Source organism: Cherax quadricarinatus, chromosome 88, assembly GCF_038502225.1.
Source record: "Cherax quadricarinatus isolate ZL_2023a chromosome 88, ASM3850222v1, whole genome shotgun sequence".
Taxonomy (NCBI): Eukaryota; Metazoa; Arthropoda; class Malacostraca; order Decapoda; family Parastacidae; genus Cherax; species Cherax quadricarinatus.
The window spans coordinates 4,649,413-4,673,119 of NC_091379.1; the positions used below are offsets into that span (position 1 = coordinate 4,649,413).

A 23,707-nucleotide genomic window follows, 5' to 3' on the forward strand; every position below is an offset into this window, starting at 1 on the left:
ACCAGTCAACTAACACCCAGGATGCGACCCACACCAGTCCACTAACACCCAGGATGCGACCCACACCAGTCCACTAACACCCAGGATGCGACCCACACCAGTCCACTAACACCCAGTATGCGACCCACACCAGTCCACTAACACCCAGGATGTGACCCACACCAGTCCACTAACACCCAGGATGTGACCCACACCAGTCCACTAACACCCAGGATGCGACCCACACCAGTCCACTAACACCCAGGATGTGACCCACACCAGTCCACTAACACCCAGGATGCGACCCACACCAGTCCACTAACACCCAGGATGCGACCCACACCAGTCCACTAACACCCAGGATGCGACCCACACCAGTCCACTAACACCCAGGATGCGACCCACACCAGTCCACTAACACCCAGGATGTGACCCACACCAGTCCACTAACACCCAGGATGTGACCCACACCAGTCCACTAACACCCAGGATGTGACCCACACCAGTCCACTAACACCCAGGATGTGACCCACACCAGTCCACTAACACCCAGGATGTGACCCACACCAGTCCACTAACACCCAGGTAACCATTTCACTGATGGGTGAACAGACAACCGGTGTAAGGAAACACTCCTTGTATTTCTACCCTCGCCGGGAATCGAACCGGGACACTCACCTTGTGAAGGATTTGTCTCTACGTATGCTGCACAAGTGAAGGCTCGATCCTTCGCCCTGTCATCCAGAGACACACCTGTGCTCCCCAAGTGCCGTGCCCTTTTTCAAAGCCATTCGACCAAATGTCATGGGATAAATGGTCAGGAAGCTTTCCAACACAGGATCACTGTTGTGGTGGCTCTAGCTCATGGACACAGCCATCATATATCGAACAGATTTCCGAGTGGAATTAATTGTCAGTTTGAGTGCCACAGTGTACCATTGTTGTCTCCCATGATGGGGAAGGTACGTCAGTGGCAGTGTACCATTGTTGTCTCCTATCATGGGGGGAGGTACGTCAGTGGCAGTGTACCATTGTTGTCTCCTATCATGGGGGAAGGTACGTCAGTGGCAGTGTACCATTGTTGTCTCCTATCATGGGGGGAGGTACGTCAGTGCCAGTGTACCATTGTTGTCTCCTATCATGGGGGGAGGTACGTCAGTGGCAGTGTACCATTGTTGTCTCCTATCATGGGGGGAGGTACGTCAGTGGCAGTGTACCATTGTTGTCTCTTATCATGGGGGAAGGTACGTCAGTGGCAGTGTACCATTGTTGTCTCCCATCATGGGGGGAGGTACGTCAGTGGCAGTGTACCATTGTTGTCTCCTATCATGGGGGGAGGTACGTCAGTGGCAGTGTACCATTGTTGTCTCCTATCATGGGGGGAGGTACGTCAGTGGCAGTGTACCATTGTTGTCTCCCATCATGGGGGAAGGTACGTCAGTGGCAGTGTACCATTGTTGTCTCCTATCATGGGGGGAGGTACGTCAGTGGCAGTGTACCATTGTTGTCTCCTATCATGGGGGGAGGTACGTCAATGCCAGTGTACCATTGTTGTCTCCCATCATGGGGGAAGGTACGTCAGTGGCAGTGTACCATTGTTGTCTCCTATCATGGGGGGAGGTACGTCAGTGCCAGTGTACCATTGTTGTCTCCCATCATGGGGGAAGGTACGTCAGTGGCAGTGTACCATTGTTGTCTCCCATCATGGGGGAAGGTACGTCAGTGCCAGTGTACCATTGTTGTCTCCCATCATGGGGGAAGGTACGTCAATGCCAGTGTACCATTGTTGTCTCCCATCATGGGGGAAGGTACGTCAGTGGCAGTGTACCATTGTTGTCTCCTATCATGGGGGGAGGTACGTCAGTGGCAGTGTACCATTGTTGTCTCCTATCATGGGGGGAGGTACGTCAGTGGCAGTGTACCATTGTTGTCTCCTATCATGGGGGGAGGTACGTCAGTGCCAGTGTACCATTGTTGTCTCCTATCATGGGGAAAGGTACGTCAGTGGCAGTGTACCATTGTTGTCTCCTATCATGGGGGAAGGTACGTCAGTGGCAGTGTACCATTGTTGTCTCCTATCATGGGGGGAGGTACGTCAGTGGCAGTGTACCATTGTTGTCTCCTATCATGGGGGGAGGTACGTCAGTGCCAGTGTACCATTGTTGTCTCCTATCATGGGGGAAGGTACGTCAGTGCCAGTGTACCATTGTTGTCTCCCATCATGGGGAAAGGTACGTCAGTGGCAGTGTACCATTGTTGTCTCCCATCATGGGGAAAGGTACGTCAGTGGCAGTGTACCATTGTTGTCTCCTATCATGGGGGGAGGTACGTCAGTGCCAGTGTACCATTGTTGTCTCCTATCATGGGGGAAGGTACGTCAGTGCCAGTGTACCATTGTTGTCTCCTATCATGGGGAAAGGTACGTCAGTGCCAGTGTACCATTGTTGTCTCCTATCATGGGGGAGGTACGTCAGTGGCAGTGTACCATTGTTGTCTCCTATCATGGGGGGAGGTACGTCAGTGGCAGTGTACCATTGTTGTCTCCCATCATGGGGGGAGGTACGTCAGTGGCAGTGTACCATTGTTGTCTCCTATCATGGGGGAGGTACGTCAGTGGCAGTGTACCATTGTTGTCTCCTATCATGGGGGGAGGTACGTCAGTGGCAGTGTACCATTGTTGTCTCCTATCATGGGGGAGGTACGTCAGTGGCAGTGTACCATTGTTGTCTCCTATCATGGGGGGAGGTACGTCAGTGGCAGTGTACCATTGTTGTCTCCTATCATGGGGGGAGGTACGTCAGTGGCAGTGTACCATTGTTGTCTCCTATCATGGGGGGAGGTACGTCAGTGGCAGTGTACCATTGTTGTCTCCTATCATGGGGGGAGGTACGTCAGTGGCAGTGTACCATTGTTGTCTCCTATCATGGGGGGAGGTACGTCAGTGGCAGTGTACCATTGTTGTCTCCCATCATGGGGGGAGGTACGTCAGTGGCAGTGTACCATTGTTGTCTCCCATCATGGGGGAAGGTACGTCAGTGGCAGTGTACCATTGTTGTCTCCCATCATGGGGGGAGGTACGTCAGTGTCAGTGTACCATTGTTGTCTCCTATCATGGGGGGAGGTACGTCAGTGGCAGTGTACCATTGTTGTCTCCTATCATGGGGGAAGGTACGTCAGTGCCAGTGTACCATTGTTGTCTCCCATCATGGGGGAAGGTACGTCAATGCCAGTGTACCATTGTTGTCTCCTATCATGGGGGGAGGTACGTCAGTGCCAGTGTACCATTGTTGTCTCCCATCATGGGGGAGGTACGTCAGTGTCAGTGTACCATTGTTGTCTCCTATCATGGGGGAGGTACGTCAGTGGCAGTGTACCATTGTTGTCTCCCATCATGGGGGAGGTACGTCAGTAGCAGTGTACCATTGTTGTCTCCCATCATGGGGGAAGGTACGTCAGTGCCAGTGTACCATTGTTGTCTCCCATCATGGGGGAGGTACGTCAGTAGCAGTGTACCATTGTTGTCTCCTATCATGGGGGAAGGTACGTCAGTGAAACTGACGAAATATCTGACAGCTTCACCTGGTTGATTGGTTAATGGGGGGGGAAGGTTGAAGTCTGTCTACTACACGAGGGTAATTAAGACTGAATGTCACTTATTCACCACCAGTAAAGAATACTTTAATACCTAAAATACTGATTAATGTAAACTACCAGTGTATATACACAGACCTCACAGTATATACACAGACCTCACAGTATATACACAGACCTCACAGTATATACACAGACCTCACAGTATATACACAGACCTCACAGTATATACACACAGACCTCACAGTATATACACAGACCTCACAGTATATACACAGACCTCACAGTATATACACAGACCTCACAGTATATACACAGACCTCACAGTATATACACACAGACCTCACAGTATATACACAGACCTCACAGTATATACACAGACCTCACAGTATATACACACAGACCTCACAGTATATACACAGACCTCACAGTATATACACAGACCTCACAGTATATACACACAGACCTCACAGTATATACACAGACCTCACAGTATATACACAGACCTCACAGTATATACACAGACCTCACAGTATATACACACAGACCTCACAGTATATACACAGACCTCACAGTATATACACAGACCTCATAGTATATACACAGACCTCACAGTATATACACAGACCTCACAGTATATACACAGACCTCACAGTATATACACAGACCTCACAGTATATACACAGACCTCACAGTATATACACAGACCTCACAGTATATACACAGACCTCACAGTATATACACAGACCTCACAGTATATACACAGACCTCACAGTATATACACAGACCTCATAGTATATACACAGACCTCACAGTATATACACAGACCTCACAGTATATACACAGACCTCACAGTATATACACAGACATGCAAGCCACAGGAGATATATTCCAGAACTTTCATATATAAATGTATGTATAAGTAAAGGGTGTGATATAAGAAAAAGTTAGCTTATGAGAGGTTTTTACAATGCAGAAGTGTTAAGAACAGAGTATAGAGAGAGTAAAAGAAAGGTAAAGAGAGTGGTGAGAGAGTGCAAAAGGAGAGCAGATGATAGAGTGGGAGAGGCACCGTCAAGAAATTTTAATGAAAATAAGAAAAATTTTTGGAGTGAGTTAAACAAGTTAAGAAAGCCTAGGGAAAGTATGGATTTGTCAGTTAAGAACAGAGTAGGGGAGTTAGTAGACGGGGAGAGGGAGGTATTAGGTAGATGGCGAGAATATTTTGAGGAACTTTTAAATGTTAAGGAAGAAAGGGAGGCGGTAATTTCATGCACTGGCCAGGGAGGTATAACATCTTTTAGGAGTGAAGAAGAGCAGAATGTAAGTGTGGTGGAGGTACGTGAGGCATTACGTAGAATGAAAGGGGGTAAAGCAGCTGGAACTGATGGGATCATGACAGAAATGTTAAAAGCAGGGGGGGATATAGTGTTGGAGTGGTTGGTACTTTTGTTTAATAAATGTATGAAAGAGGGGAAGGTACCTAGGGATTGGCAGAGAGCATGTATAGTCCCTTTATATAAAGGGAAAGGGGACAAAAGAGACTGTAAAAATTATAGAGGAATAAGCTTACTGAGTATACCAGGAAAAGTGTACGGTAGAGTTATAATTAAAAGAATTAGAATGTAGGATTGCGGATGAGCAAGGAGCTTCAGAGTGGGTAGGGGATGTGTAGATCAAGTGTTTATATTGAAGCATATATGTGAACAGTATTTAGATAAAGGTAGGGAAGTTTTTATTGCATTTATGGATTTAGAAAAGGCATATGACAGAGTGGATAGAGGAGCAATGTGGCAGATGTTGCAAGTATATGGAATAGGTGGTAAGTTACTAAATGCTGTAAAGAGCTTTTATGAGGATAGTGAGGCTCAGGTTAGGGTGTGTAGAAGAGAGGGAGAATACTTCCCGGTAAAAGTAGGTCTTAGACAGGGATGTGTAATGTCACCATGGTTGTTTAATATATTTATAGATGGGGTTGTAAAAGAAGTAAATGCTAGGGTGTTCGGGAGAGGGGTGGGATTAAATTATGGGGAATCAAATTCAAAATGGGAATTGACACAGTTACTTTTTGCTGATGATACTGTGCTTATGGGAGATTCTAAAGAAAAATTGCAAAGGTTAGTGGATGAGTTTGAGAATGTGTGTAAAGGTAGAAAGTTGAAAGTGAACATAGAAAAGAGTAAGGTGATGAGGGTGTCAAATGATTTAGATAAAGAAAAATTGGATATCAAATTGGGGAGGAGGAGTATGGAAGAAGTGAATGTTTTCAGATACTTGGGAGTTGACGTGTCGGCAGATGGATTTATGAAGGATGAGGTTAATCATAGAATTGATGAGGGAAAAAAGGTGAGTGGTGCGTTGAGGTATATGTGGAGTCAAAAAACGTTATCTATGGAGGCAAAGAAGGGAATGTATGAAAGTATAGTAGTACCAACACTCTTATATGGGTGTGAAGCTTGGGTGGTAAATGCAGCAGCGAGGAGACGGTTGGAGGCAGTGGAGATGTCCTGTCTAAGGGCAATGTGTGGTGTAAATATTATGCAGAAAATTCGGAGTGTGGAAATTAGGAGAAGGTGTGGAGTTAATAAAAGTATTAGTCAGAGGGCAGAAGAGGGATTGTTGAGGTGGTTTGGTCATTTAGAGAGAATGGATCAAAGTAGAATGACATGGAAAGCATATAAATCTATAGGGGAAGGAAAGAGGGGTAGGGGTCGTCCTCGAAAGGGTTGGAGAAAGGGGGTAAAGGAGGTTTTGTGGGCGAGGGGCTTGGACTTCCAGCAAGCGTGCGTGAGCGTGAATGGAGACGAATGGTACTTGGGACCTGACGATCTGTTGGAGTGTGAGCAGGGTAATATTTAGTGAAGGGATTCAGGGAAACCGGTTATTTTCTTATAGTCGGACTTAGAGTCCTGGAAATGGGAAGTACAATGCCTGCACTTTAAAGGAGGGGTTTGGGATATTGGCAGTTTGGAGGGATATGTTGTGTATCTTTATATGTGTATGCTTCTAAACTGTTGTATTCTGAGCACCTCTGCAAAAACAGTGATAATGTGTGAGTGTGGTGAAAGTGTTGAATGATGATGAAAGTATTTTTTGGGGGGGATTTTCTTTCTTTTTTGGGTCACCCTGCCTCGGTGGGAGACGGCCGACTTGTTGAAATACATATATATATATATATATATATATATATATATATATATATATATATATATATATATATATATATATATATATATATATACATACATATATGGTTGATTTAAGTTTATTACAAAAACACCAATTGGTCTTCCATTAGTGTCGTAATATAAGAGTTCGGGATACAAAATAAGCAATAAGATAAATTATCTTCAATATTATATAAAAACAGTCTTTGATCTAGAGGTATTCTATAAATATTAACCTCTGATAACATACACGTTACAATAATAAATTATAATTAGCATCTTTGTACAAACAAATCCTAAAATAAATTTAAATTCGTGACCCTACACAACTTTGACACTACTGTGTTACTATATATATCGGCTAAAATAATGAATTAATTACATCTCACACCCGCATAGCGACTTTCTTGTCAGAGGCCAGACTGTCCACACTGTCACTCTACAATCCTATCTTCTTCAGTGTCACGACACCCTCGTCTCTCAGTGTTCCACTACGATCCTATTATCTTACTTCAGTGTTACACTCCGCCAGTGTCACACTACGGTGCCAGCCCATTTCAGTGTCACTCCGACCCTATCTTCTCTCTGTCACACGGGAACAGGCCTTATGTATACCGTGACGGTCAAGTGAATACTCTTGAAGACCAGTTGATATATACCGTAAGTTGGTCTGGTGAGTACTGTCTACTGCTTCTAAGACCAGTTGATATACACCGTAAGGTGGTCTGGCGAGTACTGTCTACTGCCTCTAAGACCAGTTGATATACCCCGTAAGGTGGTCTGGTGAGTACCGTTTGCAGAACGCACTACATTGCGAGTTCACTGAACGCGGCCGTCAAGTAACTGAGGCCATCAGACTCAGTGAGCTGCGGTGAGCACTTCTAAAGCCAGCAGATATATACCATAAGATGGTCAGACGAATACTCTGTACTGCCTGTAGATGTATACCGTCAGGTGTTCTGCTAAATACTGCTTCTAAGACCGGCTCAGCAGTCCCCACATTATGTTTGATGACGTACCCTCGGTACTGCCGGCCGGAAGGTTAACAATTTAACCGCTAATTTGGCAGGAGGCCGCCACAAACTTCAATAATTTTTAATGTAATTTTAAGTTAGTTTATCAAATAAGCAAACAGATGTAAACACAGTTCCTCACCCTGGCTCTGTTTACAGTAACTTACACGTCTAAATTTTGTTTACACCTGTAAACAAAATTTACTGAGTAGTTACATGACCTTGATTGACCTTGCTTAACAGGTCAGCTGGCGTGGGTGACCTTGAGCACTTCCTGCACCAACTGTGTGACCTTCAGTTGACCTTGTCTTGCAGGAAGTGACCTGGATGACCTTGAGAAATACCTACAGTAGTTACGTGACCTTTATTTGACCTTGTTTTGCAGGAGTTGACCTGGGAAACACTGTGTCATCTTGGTACTCGCAGACGGATACGCCAGCTCCACGAGGAGGGTATGGACTCTGAGAGCGCTGGTGAGTACTTATGGTTGTGGTAGTTGTAGTGGTGGTACAAGAACTACTTGTTGGGGGACCCCACTTGTTAAGTGTTGACACATTCCAGAAATTCCTGCAAATATACCCTTCACACTTACATGAATTTGCAAACGTAGTATCGAGCCTACACCACCTTTTGTGTTGACTATATACATGTGAGAGATAGTTTGATCCTTATCTCAGGTGCTAGTTCTTGTCTGGGTCACGTTCAGTTCTACTAAGCATGGTGTAGCCAATAGATGTTAAACCCCATTGTGCTGAAGATGTGTTCCTTTCCGACAGGAAAAACCACAGTTGCTGAGGCTGAGAGGAGCATAGGCCTCCTGAAGAGGCTGTCGTCCAGCCCTGAGTATCTTGGCTTTATCACCAAGAATCTGCTAGCAGCATCCTCCAACATTATTGACTTCTACGAGAGATGTACAGAAACTCATTTACACACCTGTTTCAGTTCTCTCCTTCACAGTGTTCTCAAGGTGGGTCTCACGTCTCAGTGTGGTACTGCAAGAGAACACGAAGGTACAATGAAGTCACTGGAATAATGTACCAATAACCCATTGTAGGCTCCTATACCGACCACTTGATAACATATGTACCAATAACCCATTGTAGGCTCCTATACCGACCACTTGATAACATATGTATATACAACAGTTAGGTGTCTTGAGAAACGTTCCGCCTGCACAGCAGGCTTCTGCAGTCGAGTACAGAGGAGGTAGTAGAGATGTGAAGACGTTGTCATCAGTCTATCAGCCTTGAAGGCGTAGTTTTGAGGTAGTCAGTCCCTCAGCCTGGAGAAGAGCTCTGTTGCAAAGTCTGGAACAATGTAAACCTGAAGCCACAGTGAGGAGACTTATATACTGTCTAAGATGAGGTACAGATCTTGACGACACCAGAGACGGTACCCACTGAGAGGGCAGCTCCCTCTCAAATCCATCCCTCTCACTTGTAACAGGCGTAATCACTGAGGGGGCAGCTCCCTCTCAAATCCATCCCTCTCACTTGTAACAGGCGTAATCACTGAGGGGGCAGCTCCCTCTCAAATCCATCCCTCTCATTTGTAACAGGCGTAATCACTGAGGGGGCAGCTCCCTCTCAAATCCATCCCTCTCATTTGTAACAGGCGTAATCACTGAGGGGGCAGCTCCCTCTCAAATCCATCCATCTCACTTGTAATAAGTGAGATGGTACTGGATGTTGGATCTGAGAGGGAGGTGCCCTCTCAGTGGTTACACTCTGACTTTTACCAGTGGGTTGTGTCTCTCCTGTCGTCAAGATCATCTGTCCACAGTATACACGTCTTCACGCTCTTCCCTTAACATTGCTTTGTCCCATGTACTCCCATCTACTGTTTACTCCCATGTGATCCCACCTACTCCCATGTACTCCCATCTACTGTTTACTCCCATGTACTGTTTGCTCCCATGTGATCCCACCTACTCCCATGTACTCCCATCTACTGTTTACTCCCATGTACTGTTTGCTCCCATGTGATCCCACCTACTCCCATGTACTCCCATCTACTGTTTACTCCCATGTACTGTTTACTCCCATGTGATCCCACCTACTCCCATGTACTCCCATCTACTGTTTACTCCCATGTACTGTTTGCTCCCATGTGATCCCACCTACTCCCATGTACTGTTTACTCCCATGTGATCCCACCTACTCCCATATACTCCCATGTACTGTTTACTCCCATGTGATCCCACCTACTCCCATGTACTCCCATCTACTGTTTACTCCCATGTGATCCCACCTACTCCCATGTACTCCCATCTACTGTTTACTCCCATGTGATCACACCTACTCCCATGTACTGTTTACTCCCATGTACTGTTTGCTCCCATGTGATCCCACCTACTCCCATGTACTCCCATGTACTGTTTACTCCCATGTGATCCAACCTACTCCCATGTACTCCAATGTACTCCCATGTACTGTTTACTCCCATGTACTCCCATGTACTGTTTGCTCCCATGTGATCCCACCTACTCCCATGTACTCCCACATATTCCCACATACTCCCATGTACTCCCATCTACTGTTTACTCCCATGTGATCCCACCTACTCCCATGTACTTCCAGCTACTCCCATGTACTCCCAGCTACTCCCATGTACTGCCATGTACTCCCATGTACTGCCATGCAGTATACTATGAGAGTATATCCCTCACACAGACACTGGTAATATATCCCTCACACAGACACTGTTAATATATCCCTCACACAGACACTGGTAATATATCCCTCACACAGACACTGTTAATATATCCCTCACACAGACACTGGTAATATATCCCTCACACAGACACTGGTAATATATCCCTCACACAGACACTGTTAATATATCCCTCACACAGACACTGTTAATATATCCCTCACACAGACACTGGTAATATATCCCTCACACAGACACTGTTAATATATCCCTCACACAGACACTGTTAATATATCCCTCACACACTGTTAGTATATCCCTCACACAGACACTGGTAATATATCCCTCACACAGACACTGTTAATATATCCCTCACACACTGTTAGTATATCCCTCACACAGACACTGTTAGTATATCCCTCACACAGACACTGGTAATATATCCCTCACACAGACACTGTTAATATATCCCTCACACACTGTTAGTATATCCCTCACACAGACACTGGTAATATATCCCTCACACACTGTTAGTATATCCCTCACACAGACACTGTTAATATATCCCTCACACACTGTTAGTATATCCCTCACACAGACACTGTTAATATATCCCTCACACACTGTTAGTATATCCCTCACACAGACACTGTTAATATATCCCTCACACACTGTTAGTATATCCCTCACACAGACACTGTTAATATATCCCTCACACACTGTTAGTATATCCCTCACACAGACACTGGTAATATATCCCTCACACAGACACTGTTAATATATCCCTCACACACTGTTAGTATATCCCTCACACAGACACTGTTAGTATATCCCTCACACAGACACTGTTAATATATCCCTCACACAGACACTGTTAATATATCCCTCACACACTGTTAGTATATCCCTCACACAGACACTGGTAATATATCCCTCACACAGACACTGTTAATATATCCCTCACACAGACACTGGTAATATATCCCTCACACAGACACTGGTAATATATCCCTCACACAGACACTGTTAGTATATCCCTCACACAGACACTGGTAATATATCCCTCACACAGACACTGTTAATATATCCCTCACACAGACACTGTTAGTATATCCCTCACACAGACACTGGTAATATATCCCTCACACAGACACTGTTAATATATCCCTCACACAGACACTGTTAATATATCCCTCACACAGACACTGTTAATATATCCCTCACACAGACACTGTTAATATATCCCTCACACAGACACTGTTAATATATCCCTCACACAGACACTGGTAATATATCCCTCACACACTGTTAATATATCCCTCACACAGACACTGGTAATATATCCCTCACACAGACACTGTTAATATATCCCTCACACACTGTTAATATATCCCTCACACAGACACTGTTAGTATATCCCTCACACAGACACTGTTAATATATCCCTCACACAGACACTGGTAATATATCCCTCACACAGACACTGTTAATATATCCCTCACACAGACACTGTTAGTATATCCCTCACACAGACACTGTTAATATATCCCTCACACAGACACTGGTAATATATCCCTCACACAGACACTGTTAATATATCCCTCACACAGACACTGTTAATATATCTCTCACACAGACACTGTTAATATATCCCTCACACAGACACTGTTAATATATCCCTCACACAGACACTGTTAATATATCCCTCACACAGACACTGTTAATATATCCCTCACACAGACACTGGTAATATATCCCTCACACACTGTTAATATATCCCTCACACAGACACTGTTAATATATCCCTCACACAGACACTGGTAATATATCCCTCACACAGACACTGGTAATATATCCCTCACACACTGTTAATATATCCCTCACACAGACACTGTTAATATATCCCTCACACAGACACTGTTAATATATCCCTCACACAGACACTGTTAATATATCCCTCACACACTGGTAATATATCCCTCACACAGACACTGTTAATATATCCCTCACACACTGTTAATATATCCCTCACACAGACACTGTTAATATATCCCTCACACAGACACTGTTAATATATCCCTCACACAGACACTGTTAATATATCCCTCACACACTGTTAATATATCCCTCACACAGACACTGGTAATATATCCCTCACACAGACACTGTTAATGTATCCCTCACACAGACACTGGTAATATATCCCTCACACAGACACTGTTAATATATCCCTCACACAGACACTGTTAATATATCCCTCACACAGACACTGTTAATGTATCCCTCACACAGACACTGGTAATATATCCCTCACACAGACACTGGTAATATATCCCTCACACACTGTTAATATATCCCTCACACAGACACTGTTAATATATCTCTCACACAGACACTGGTAATATATCCCTCACACAGACACTGTTAATATATCTCTCACACACTGTTAATATATCCCTCACACAGACACTGTTAATATATCTCTCACACACTGTTAATATATCCCTCACACAGACACTGTTAATATATCTCTCACACACTGTTAATATATCCCTCACACAGACACTGTTAATATATCCCTCACACAGACACTGGTAATATATCCCTCACACAGACACTGTTAATATATCCCTCACACACTGTTAGTATATCCCTCACACAGACACTGTTAATATATCCCTCACACAGACACTGTTAATATATCCCTCACACAGACACTGGTAATATATCCCTCACACAGACACTGGTAATATATCCCTCACACAGACACTGTTAATATATCCCTCACACAGACACTGGTAATATATCCCTCACACAGACACTGTTAATATATCCCTCACACAGACACTGGTAATATATCCCTCACACAGACACTGGTAATATATCCCTCACACAGACACTGTTAATATATCCCTCACACAGACACTGTTAGTATATCCCTCACACAGACACTGTTAATATATCCCTCACACAGACACTGTTAATATATCCCTCACACAGACACTGTTAATATATCCCTCACACAGACACTGGTAATATATCCCTCACACAGACACTGGTAATATATCCCTCACACAGACACTGTTAATATATCCCTCACACAGACACTGTTAATATATCCCTCACACAGACACTGTTAATATATCCCTCACACAGACACTGTTAATATATCCCTCACACAGACACTGGTAATATATCCCTCACACACTGTTAATATATCCCTCACACAGACACTGGTAATATATCCCTCACACAGACACTGTTAATATATCCCTCACACACTGTTAATATATCCCTCACACAGACACTGTTAATATATCCCTCACACAGACACTGTTAATATATCCCTCACACAGACACTGTTAATATATCCCTCACACACTGTTAATATATCCCTCACACAGACACTGTTAATATATCCCTCACACAGACACTGTTAATATATCCCTCACACAGACACTGTTAATATATCCCTCACACAGACACTGTTAATGTATCCCTCACACAGACACTGGTAATATATCCCTCACACAGACACTGTTAATATATCCCTCACACAGACACTGTTAATATATCCCTCACACAGACACTGTTAATGTATCCCTCACACAGACACTGGTAATATATCCCTCACACAGACACTGTTAATATATCCCTCACACAGACACTGTTAATATATCCCTCACACAGACACTGGTAATATATCCCTCACACAGACACTGTTAATATATCCCTCACACAGACACTGTTAATATATCCCTCACACAGACACTGTTAATATATCCCTCACACAGACACTGGTAATATATCCCTCACACAGACACTGTTAATATATCCCTCACACAGACACTGTTAATATATCCCTCACACAGACACTGGTAATATATCCCTCACACAGACACTGTTAATGTATCCCTCACACAGACACTGGTAATATATCCCTCACACAGACACTGTTAATATATCCCTCACACAGACACTGTTAATATATCCCTCACACAGACACTGTTAATGTATCCCTCACACAGACACTGGTAATATATCCCTCACACAGACACTGTTAATATATCCCTCACACAGACACTGTTAATATATCCCTCACACAGACACTGTTAATATATCCCTCACACAGACACTGTTAATATATCCCTCACACAGACACTGGTAATATATCCCTCACACAGACACTGTTAATGTATCCCTCACACAGACACTGGTAATATATCCCTCACACAGACACTGTTAATATATCCCTCACACAGACACTGGTAATATATCCCTCACACAGACACTGTTAATGTATCCCTCACACAGACACTGGTAATATATCCCTCACACAGACACTGTTAATATATCCCTCACACAGACACTGTTATTATATCCCTCACACAGACACTGGTAATATATCCCTCACACAGACACTGTTATTATATCCCTCACACAGACGTTCATTTAAATGCTATGTCATAGCTCATTAAGAATATTAATTAGCACCTTGAAGGTAGGTAGGTACAGCAGGTTATAAGGTCGAGTTTGCCAGTGTCCACCCATGGGAGTGTGGGTCTTAGTGCCCACTGTGGGTCAGCTGGGTCCTGATGACGCTGGAGAGTGCCATCTGTCATCTTTTTTGCCGAGGATACTTGAATTTGCATCTGGGTCCCGTGGCTGGGTCGGTAGCTCACTTAACTCACACAATGGGGTCCAGGGTTCGATCCCCGGTACGGTTGGAAATATTGGGACGTGTTTCCTTAAGACACCTGCTGTTCTTGTTTCCCTAGCAGTAAGTAGGTACCTATGTGTTAGTCACCTCCCAGCATACATAAGGGGGATTACCAATAGACCCCCTGGCTGTTTTCAACACCCTGGCTGTCTCTTAAGATCCCTGGCTGTCTTCAAGATCCCTGGCTGTGTTTAAGATCTCTGGCTGTGTTTAAGATCTCTGGCTGTGTTTAAGATCTTTGGCTGTCTTCAAGATCCCTGGCTGTCTTCAAGATCCCTGGCTGTCTTCAAGATCCCTGGCTGTCTTCAAAATCCCTGGCTGTCTTCAAGATCTCTGGCTGTCTTCAAGATCTCTGGTTGTCTTCAAGATCTCTGGCTGTCTTCAAGATCTCTGGTTGTCTTTAAGATCTTTGGCTGTCTTCAAGATCCCTAGCTGTCTTCAAGACCCCTGGCTGTCTTTAAGATCTTTGGCTGTCTTCAAGATCCCTGGCTGTCTTTAAGATCTCTGGCTGTGTTTAAGATCCCTGGCTGTCTTCAAGATCCCTGGCTGTCTTTAAGATCCCTGACTGTCTTCAAGATCCCTGGCTGTCTTTAAGATCCCTGGCTGTCTTCAAGATCCCTGGCTGTCTTCAAGATCCCTGGCTGTCTTTAAGATCTCTGGCTGTGTTTAAGATCCCTGGCTGTCTTCAAGATCCCTGGCTGTCTTTAAGATCTCTGGTTGTCTTTAAGATCTTTGGCTGTCTTCAAGATCCCTGGCTGTCTTCAAGATCTCTGGCTGTGTTTAAGATCTTTGGCTGTGTTTAAGATCCCTGGCTGTCTTCAAGATCCCTGGCTGTCTTCAAGATCCCTGGCTGTCTTCAAGATCCCTGGCTGTCTTTAAGATCTTTGGCTGTCTTCAAGATCCCTGGCTGTCTTCAAGATCTCTGGCTGTGTTTAAGATCCCTGGCTGTCTTCAAGATCCCTGGCTGTCTTCAAGATCCCTGGCTGTCTTTAAGATCCCTGGCTGTCTTCAAGATCCCTGGCTGTCTTCAAGATCTCTGGCTGTCTTTAAGATCTCTGGCTGTCTTCAAGACCCCTGACTGTCTTCAAGATCCCTGGCTGTCTTCAAGATCCCTGGCTGTCTTCAAGATCCCTGGCTGTCTTCAAGATCTCTGGCTGTCTTTAAGATTTCTGGCTGTCTTCAAGACCCCTGACTGTCTTCAAGATCCCTGGCTGTCTTCAAGATCCCTGGCTGTCTTCAAGACCCCTGGCTGTCTTCAAGACCCCTGGCTGTCTTCAAGATCCCTGGCTGACTTCAAGATCCGTGGCTGTTTTCAAGATCCCTGGCTGTCTTCAAGATCCCTGGCTGACTTCAAGATCCCTGGCTGTCTTCAAGACCCCTGGCTGTCTTCAAGAGGGAGCTAGACAGACACCTAAAGTCAACACCTGACCACCCGTGCTGTGGTTCTTACGTCGGTTTGCGTGCGTCGAGCAGCAACAGCCTGGTTGATCAGTCCCTGATCCACCACCCGGCCTGGTCATGGACCAGGCCCCGGGGGCGTTGACCCCCGGAACACCCCTCCATGTAGGCAGTCTGATAACCCCAGCTATCAGTCTGATAACCCCAGCTATCAGTCTGATAACCCCAGCTATCAGTCTGATAACCCCAGCTATCAGTCTGATAACCCCAGCTATCAGTCTGATAACCCCAGCTATCAGTCAACACACACATTAGCCGTCAATACAACTCTCTTCGTTATCTGATAGACATAGCATTTTTCCGATAATCTGATGGGCAAGGCACAGCTGATCTCTGATTAACACTGTGTAACCATGTTATGATTGGCGCCACCATATAACCTCTCATATATATATATATATATATATATATATATATATATATATATATATGTATATATATATGTGTGTGTGTGTGTGTGTGTGTGTGTGTGTGTGTGTGTGTGTGTGTGTGTGTGTGTGTGTGTGTGTGTGTGTGTGTGTGTGTGTGTGTGTGTGTGTGTGTGTGTGTGTGTGTGTGTGTGTGTGAGTGTGTGTGTGTGTGTGTGTGTGTACTCACCTAGTTGTACTCACCTAGTTGAGGTTGCGGGGATCGAGTCCGAGCTCCTGGCCCCGCCTCTTCACTGATCGCTACTAGGTCACTCTCCCTGAGCCGTGAGCTTTATCATACCTCTGCTTAAAGCTATGTATGGATCCTGCCTCCACTACATCACTTCCCAAACTATTCCACTTACTGACTACTCTGTGGCTGAAGAAATACTTCCTAACATCCCTGTGATTCATCTGTGTCTTCAGCTTCCAACTGTGTCCCCTTGTTACTGTGTCCAATCTCTGGAACATCCTGTCTTTGTCCACCTTGTCAATTCCTCTCAGTATTTTGTATGTCGTTATCATGTCCCCCCTATCTCTCCTGTCCTCCAGTGTCGTCAGGTTGATTTCCCTTAACCTCTCCTCGTAGGACATACCTCTTAGCTCTGGGACTAGTCTTGTTGCAAACCTTTGCACTTTCTCTAGTTTCTTCACGTGCTTGGCTAGGTGTGGGTTCCAAACTGGTGCCGCATACTCCAATATGGGCCTAACGTACACGGTGTACAGGGTCCTGAATGATTCCTTATTAAGATGTCGGAATGCTGTTCTGAGGTTTGCTAGGCGCCCATATGCTGCAGCAGTTATTTGGTTGATGTGCGCTTCAGGAGATGTGCCTGGTGTTATACTCACCCCAAGATCTTTTTCCTTGAGTGAGGTTTGTAGTCTCTGACCCCCTAGACTGTACTCCGTCTGCGGCCTTCTTTGCCCTTCCCCAATCTTCATGACTTTGCACTTGGTGGGATTGAACTCCAGGAGCCAATTGCTAGACCAGGTCTGCAGCCTGTCCAGATCCCTTTGTAGTTCTGCCTGGTCTTCGATCGAGTGAATTCTTCTCATCAACTTCACGTCATCTGCAAACAGGGACACCTCAGAGTCTATTCCTTCCGTCATGTCGTTCACAAATACCAGAAACAGCACTGGTCCTAGGACTGACCCCTGCGGGACCCCGCTGGTCACAGGTGCCCACTCTGACACCTCGCCACGTACCATGACTCGCTGCTGTCTTCCTGACAAGTATTCCCTGATCCATTGTAGTGCCTTCCCTGTTATCCCTGCTTGGTCCTCCAGTTATTGCACCAATCTCTTGTGTGGAACTGTGTCAAACGCCTTCTTGCAGTCCAAGAATATGCAATCCACCCACCCCTCTCTCTGTTGTCTTACTGCTGTCACCATGTCATAGAACTCCAGTAGGTTTGTGACACAGGATTTCCCGTCCCTGAAACCATGTGTGTGTGTGTGTATGTGTGTGTGTATGTGTGTGTGTGTGTGTGTGTGTGTGTGTGTGTGTGTGTGTGTGTGTGTGTGTGTATGTGTGTGTGTGTGTGTGTGTGTGTGAGTGTGTGTGTGTGTGTGTGTGTGTGTGTGTGTGTGTATGTGTGTGTGTATGTGTGTGTGTGTGTGTCGTGCCGAATAGGTAAAACATGCAATTTTGGCACAAATAGCAACACTCTTCTTGCCGAATAAGACAAGTGAAAATTTGTGTATGCAATAATTTCGCAAAAATCATTCTGAACCTAACGAAAAAAATATATTTCACTGTGTTTGTTTATTATTAAATTATTGTAAACAAATCTAAAATATATTCAGTTGGATTATGCTAAATTAAATTCCACTTGTTATAATAAGGTCAGGTAAGTTTTCTAAGGTTCTTTTGGTGCAAAATTATTAATTTTTGCATTAACATAATTGAAAAAATATATATACCATGTAAGTATATTATTATTATTATTATTATTATTATTATTATTATTATTATTATTATTATTATTTTTATTATTATTATTATTATTATTATTATTATTATTATTATTATTATTATTATTATTATTATTATTATTATTATTATTTGTAAATATAGTGTAAGATACAAGTAATGAGGGAATAGATAGCGATGTAACTTGCTGAGACTCACTTATCTTCTTCCCTGCGCTACACAGAACATCCTGGAGGTGCTGTGCGGCAGCGGCAGTGATCCTGCGGCAGCAGAGAGCGCCGCAGCCGCGCCCTCCCTTGCGGGATCCAGCAGCGGGAGGCGGGAGGCCGCAGCCGCCATGTGTCTGCTGGTGCGGCTGTGTGCGGCGCTGCTTGCGGGGGTCCAGGAGCTGCAGTTTACCGCAATGACCACGCTCAACAAGATCATTGATGCCGCAGTGGTTCACCGCATCGGCGACCTTGTTATTGTACCAGAGAACCATCTGCTGCCACCTGGGAGTGACAGGTGAGTCACAGGTGGTGCTGGGTCCTCCAGGCTCACACAGGTGGTGCTGGGTCCTCCAGGCTCACACAGGTGGTGCTGGGTCCTCCAGGCTCACACAGGTGGTGCTGGGTCCTCCAGGCTCACACAGGTGGTGCTGGGTCCTCCAGGCTCACACAGGTGGTGCTGGGTCCTCCAGGCTCACACAGGTGGTGCTGGGTCCTCCAGGCTCACACAGGTGGTGCTGGGTCCTCCAGGCTCACACAGGTGGTGCTGGGTCCTCCAGGCTCACACAGGTGGTGCTGGGTCCTCCAGGCTCACACAGGTGGTGCTGGGTCCTCCAGGCTCACACAGGTGGTGCTGGGTCCTCCAGGCTCACACAGGTGGTGCTGGGTCCTCCAGGCTCACACAGGTGGTGCTGGGTCCTCCAGGCTCACACAGGTGGTGCTGGGTCCTCCAGGCTCACACATGTGGTGCTGGGTCCTCCAGGCTCACACAGGTGGTGCTGGGTCCTCCAGGCTCACACAGGTGGTGCTGGGTCCTCCAGGCTCACACAGGTGGTGCTGGGTCCTCCAGGCTCACACATGTGGTGCTGGGTCCTCCAGGCTCACACAGGTGGTGCTGGGTCCTCCAGGCTCACACAGGTGGTGCTGGGTCCTCCAGGCTCATACAGGTGCTGCTGGGTCCTCCAGGCTCACACAGGTGGTGCTGGGTCCTCCAGGCTCACACAGGTGGTGCTGGGTCCTCCAGGCTCACACAGGTGGTGCTGGGTCCTCCAGGCTCACACAGGTGGTGCTGGGTCCTCCAGGCTCACACAGGTGGTGCTCGGTCCTCCAGGCTCACACAGGTGGTGCTGGGTCCTCCAGGCTCACACAGGTGGTGCTGGGTCCTCCAGGCTCACACAGGTTGTGCTGGGTCCTCCAGGCTCACACAGGTGGTGCTGGATCCTCCAGGCTCACACAGGTGGTGCTGGGTCCTCCAGGCTCACACAGGTGGTTCTGGGTCCTCCAGGCTCACACAAGTGGTGCTGGGTCCTCCAGGCTCACACAGGTGGTGCTGGTTAGTTACCATTTTGTCCTAGGCACATGTCGATTAGACACTAGGCCTGTTGTAGGTGTGTGTGTGTGTGTGTGTGTGTGTGTGTGTGTGTGTGGTGTGCGTGTATGTGTACTCACCTAACTGTGGTTGCAGGGGTCGATTCATAGCTCCTGGCCCCGCCTCTTCGCTGGTCGCTACTGTGTATTGAGAGAGAGAAAGTAGAGAGAGTGGAGAGAGAGAGAGAGAGAGAGAGAGAGAGAGAGAGAGAGAGAGAGAGAGAGAGAGAGAGAGAGAGAGAGAGAGAGAGAGAGAGAGAGAGAGAGAGAGAGAGAGAGAGAGAGGGACACATTGCCTGACAGATTGCATCTCTTAAGGTAACTAAGGTCATGAATACTAGACTGATAAGAGCCGTGATAAGACAGGAGTGAAGGCTAGGAGGGTCATGTGGATGGTAGAGGGAGGCTAGGAGGGTCATGTGGATGGTAGAGGGAGGCTAGGAGGGTCATGTGGATGGTAGAGGGAGGCTAGTAGGGTCATGTGGATGGTAGAGGGAGGCTAGGAGGGTCACGTGGATGGTAGAGGGAGGCTAGGAGGGTCATGTGGATGATAGAGGGAGGCTAGGAGGGTCATGTGGATGGTAGAGGGAGGCTAGGAGAGTCATGTGGATGGTAGAGGGAGGCTAGGAGAGTCATGTGGATGGTAGAGTGAGGCTAGGAGGGTCATGTGGATGGTAGAGGGAGGCTAGGAGGGTCATGTGGATGGTAGAGGGAGGCTAGGAGAGTCATGTGGATGGTAGAGTGAGGCTAGGAGGGTCATGTGGATGGTAGAGGGAGGCTAGGAGGGTCATGTGGATGGTAGAGGGAGGCTAGGAGGGTCATGTGGATGGTAGAGGGAGGCTAGGAGAGTCATGTGGATGGTAGAGTGAGGCTAGAAGGGTCATGTGGATGGTAGAGTGAGGCTAGGAGGGTCATATGGATGGTAGAGGGAGGCTAGGAGGGTCATGTGGATGGTAGAGGGAGGCTAGGAGGGTCATGTGGATGGTAGAGGGAGGCTAGGAGAGTCATGTGGATGGTAGAGTGAGGCTAGGAGGGTCATGTGGATGGTAGAGGGAGGCTAGGAGGGTCATGTGGATGGTAGAGGGAGGCTAGGAGGGTCATGTGGATGGTAGAGGGAGGCTAGGAGGGTCATGTGGATAGGGGAGGGAGGCTAGGAGGGTCATGTGGATGGTAGAGGGAGGCTAGGAGGGTCATGTGGATGGTAGAGGGAGGCTAGGAGAGTCATGTGGATGGTAGAGTGAGGCTAGAAGGGTCATGTGGATGGTAGAGTGAGGCTAGGAGGGTCATGTGGATGGTAGAGGGAGGCTAGGAGGGTCATGTGGATGGTAGAGGGAGGCTAGGAAGGTCATGTGGATGGTAGAGGGAGGCTAGGAGGGTCATGTGGATGGTAGAGGGAGGCTAGGAGGGTCATGTGGATGGTAGAGGGAGGCTAAGAGGGTCATGTGGATGGTAGAGGGAGGCTAGGAGGGTCATGTGGATGGTAGAGGGAGGCTAGGAGGGTCATGTGGATGGTAGAGTGAGGCTAGGAGTGTCATGTGGATGGTAGAGGGAGGCTAGGGGGGTCATGTGGATGGTAGAGGGAGGCTAGGAGGGTCATGTGGATGGTAGAGGGAGGCTAGGAGGGTCATGTGGATGGTAGAGTGAGGCTAGGAGTGTCATGTGGATGGTAGAGGGAGGCTAGGGGGGTCATGTGGATGGTAGAGGGAGGCTAGGAGGGTCATGTGGATGGTAGAGGGAGGCTAGGAGGGTCATGTGGATGGTAGAGTGAGGCTAGGAGGGTCATGCGAACAGGGACAGCAGGTGTAAGGTGACTAACACCCAGGTACCTACTTACTGCTAGGTGAACAGTGACAGCAGGTTTAAGGTGACTAACACCCAGGTACCTACATACTGCTAGGTGAACAGTGACAGCAGGTGTAAGGTGACTAACACCCAGGTACCTACTTACTGCTAGGTGAACAGTGACAGCAGGTTTAAGGTGACTAACACCCAGGTACCTACATACTGCTAGGTGAACAGTGACAGCAGGTGTAAGGTGACTAACACCCAGGTACCTACATACTGCTAGGTGAACAGTGACAGCAGGTGTAAGGTGACTAACACCCAGGTACCTACTTACTGCTAGGTGAACAGTGACAGCAGGTGTAAGGTGACTAACACCCAGATACCTACTTACTGCTAGGTGAACAGTGACAGCAGGTGTAAGGTGAGTAACACCCAGGTACCTAATTACTGCTAGGTGAACAGTGACAGCAGGTGTAAGGTGAGTAACACCCAGGTACCTAATTACTGCTAGGTGAACAGTGACAGCAGGTGTAAGGTGAGTAACACCCAGGTACCTAATTACTGCTAGGTGAACAGTGACAGCAGGTGTAAGGTGACTAACACCCAGGTACCTACATACTGCTAGGTGAACAGTGACAGCAGAGGTAAGGTGACTAACACCCAGGTACCTACATACTGCTAGGTGAACAGTGACAGCAGGTGTAAGGTGACTAACACCCAGGTACCTACTTACTGCTGGGTGAACAGTGACAGCAGTTGTAAGGTGACTAACACCCAGGTACCTACTTACTGCTAGGTGAACAGTGACAGCAGGTGTAAGGTGACTAATACCCAGGTACCTACTTACTGCTAGGTGAACAGTGACATCAGGTGTAAGGTGACTAACACCCAGGTACCTACTTACTGCTAGGTGAACAGTGACAGCAGGTGTAAGGTGACTAACACCCAGGTACCTACTTACTGCTAGGTGAACAGTGACAGCAGGTGTAAGGTGACTAACACCCAGGTACCTACTTACTGCTAGGTGAACAGTGACAGCAGGTGTAAGGTGACTAACACCCAGGTACCTACATACTGCTAGGTGAACAGTGACAGCAGAAGTAAGGTGACTAACACCCAGGTACCTACTTACTGCTAGGTGAACAGTGACAGCAGGTGTAAGGTGACTAACACCCAGGTACCTACATACTGCTAGGTGAACAGTAACAGCAGAGGTAAGGTGACTAACACCCAGGTACCTACTTACTGCTAGGTGAACAGTGACAGCAGGTGTAAGGTGACTAACACCCAGGTACCTACATACTGCTAGGTGAACAGTGACAGCAGAGGTAAGGTGACTAACACCCAGGTACCTACTTACTGCTAGGTGAACAGTGACAGCAGGTGTAAGGTGACTAACACCCAGGTACCTACATACTGCTAGGTGAA

General features: G+C 46.5%; 1 protein-coding gene across 1 annotated transcript in view; it reads left to right on the top strand.

Moving 5' to 3' along the window:
• Positions 1–932: 932 nt before the first annotated feature.
• The window catches only part of LOC128698671 (uncharacterized), a 31,004-nt gene continuing 8,229 nt past the window's right edge, over positions 933–23,707 (top strand). The window contains exons 1-4 of the mRNA XM_070104023.1: positions 933–941; positions 8,136–8,223; positions 8,527–8,717; positions 19,144–19,424. Coding sequence (XP_069960124.1) covers positions 933–941; positions 8,136–8,223; positions 8,527–8,717; positions 19,144–19,424 — 569 coding nt within the window. The remainder of the gene's footprint in view (positions 942–8,135; positions 8,224–8,526; positions 8,718–19,143; positions 19,425–23,707) is intronic.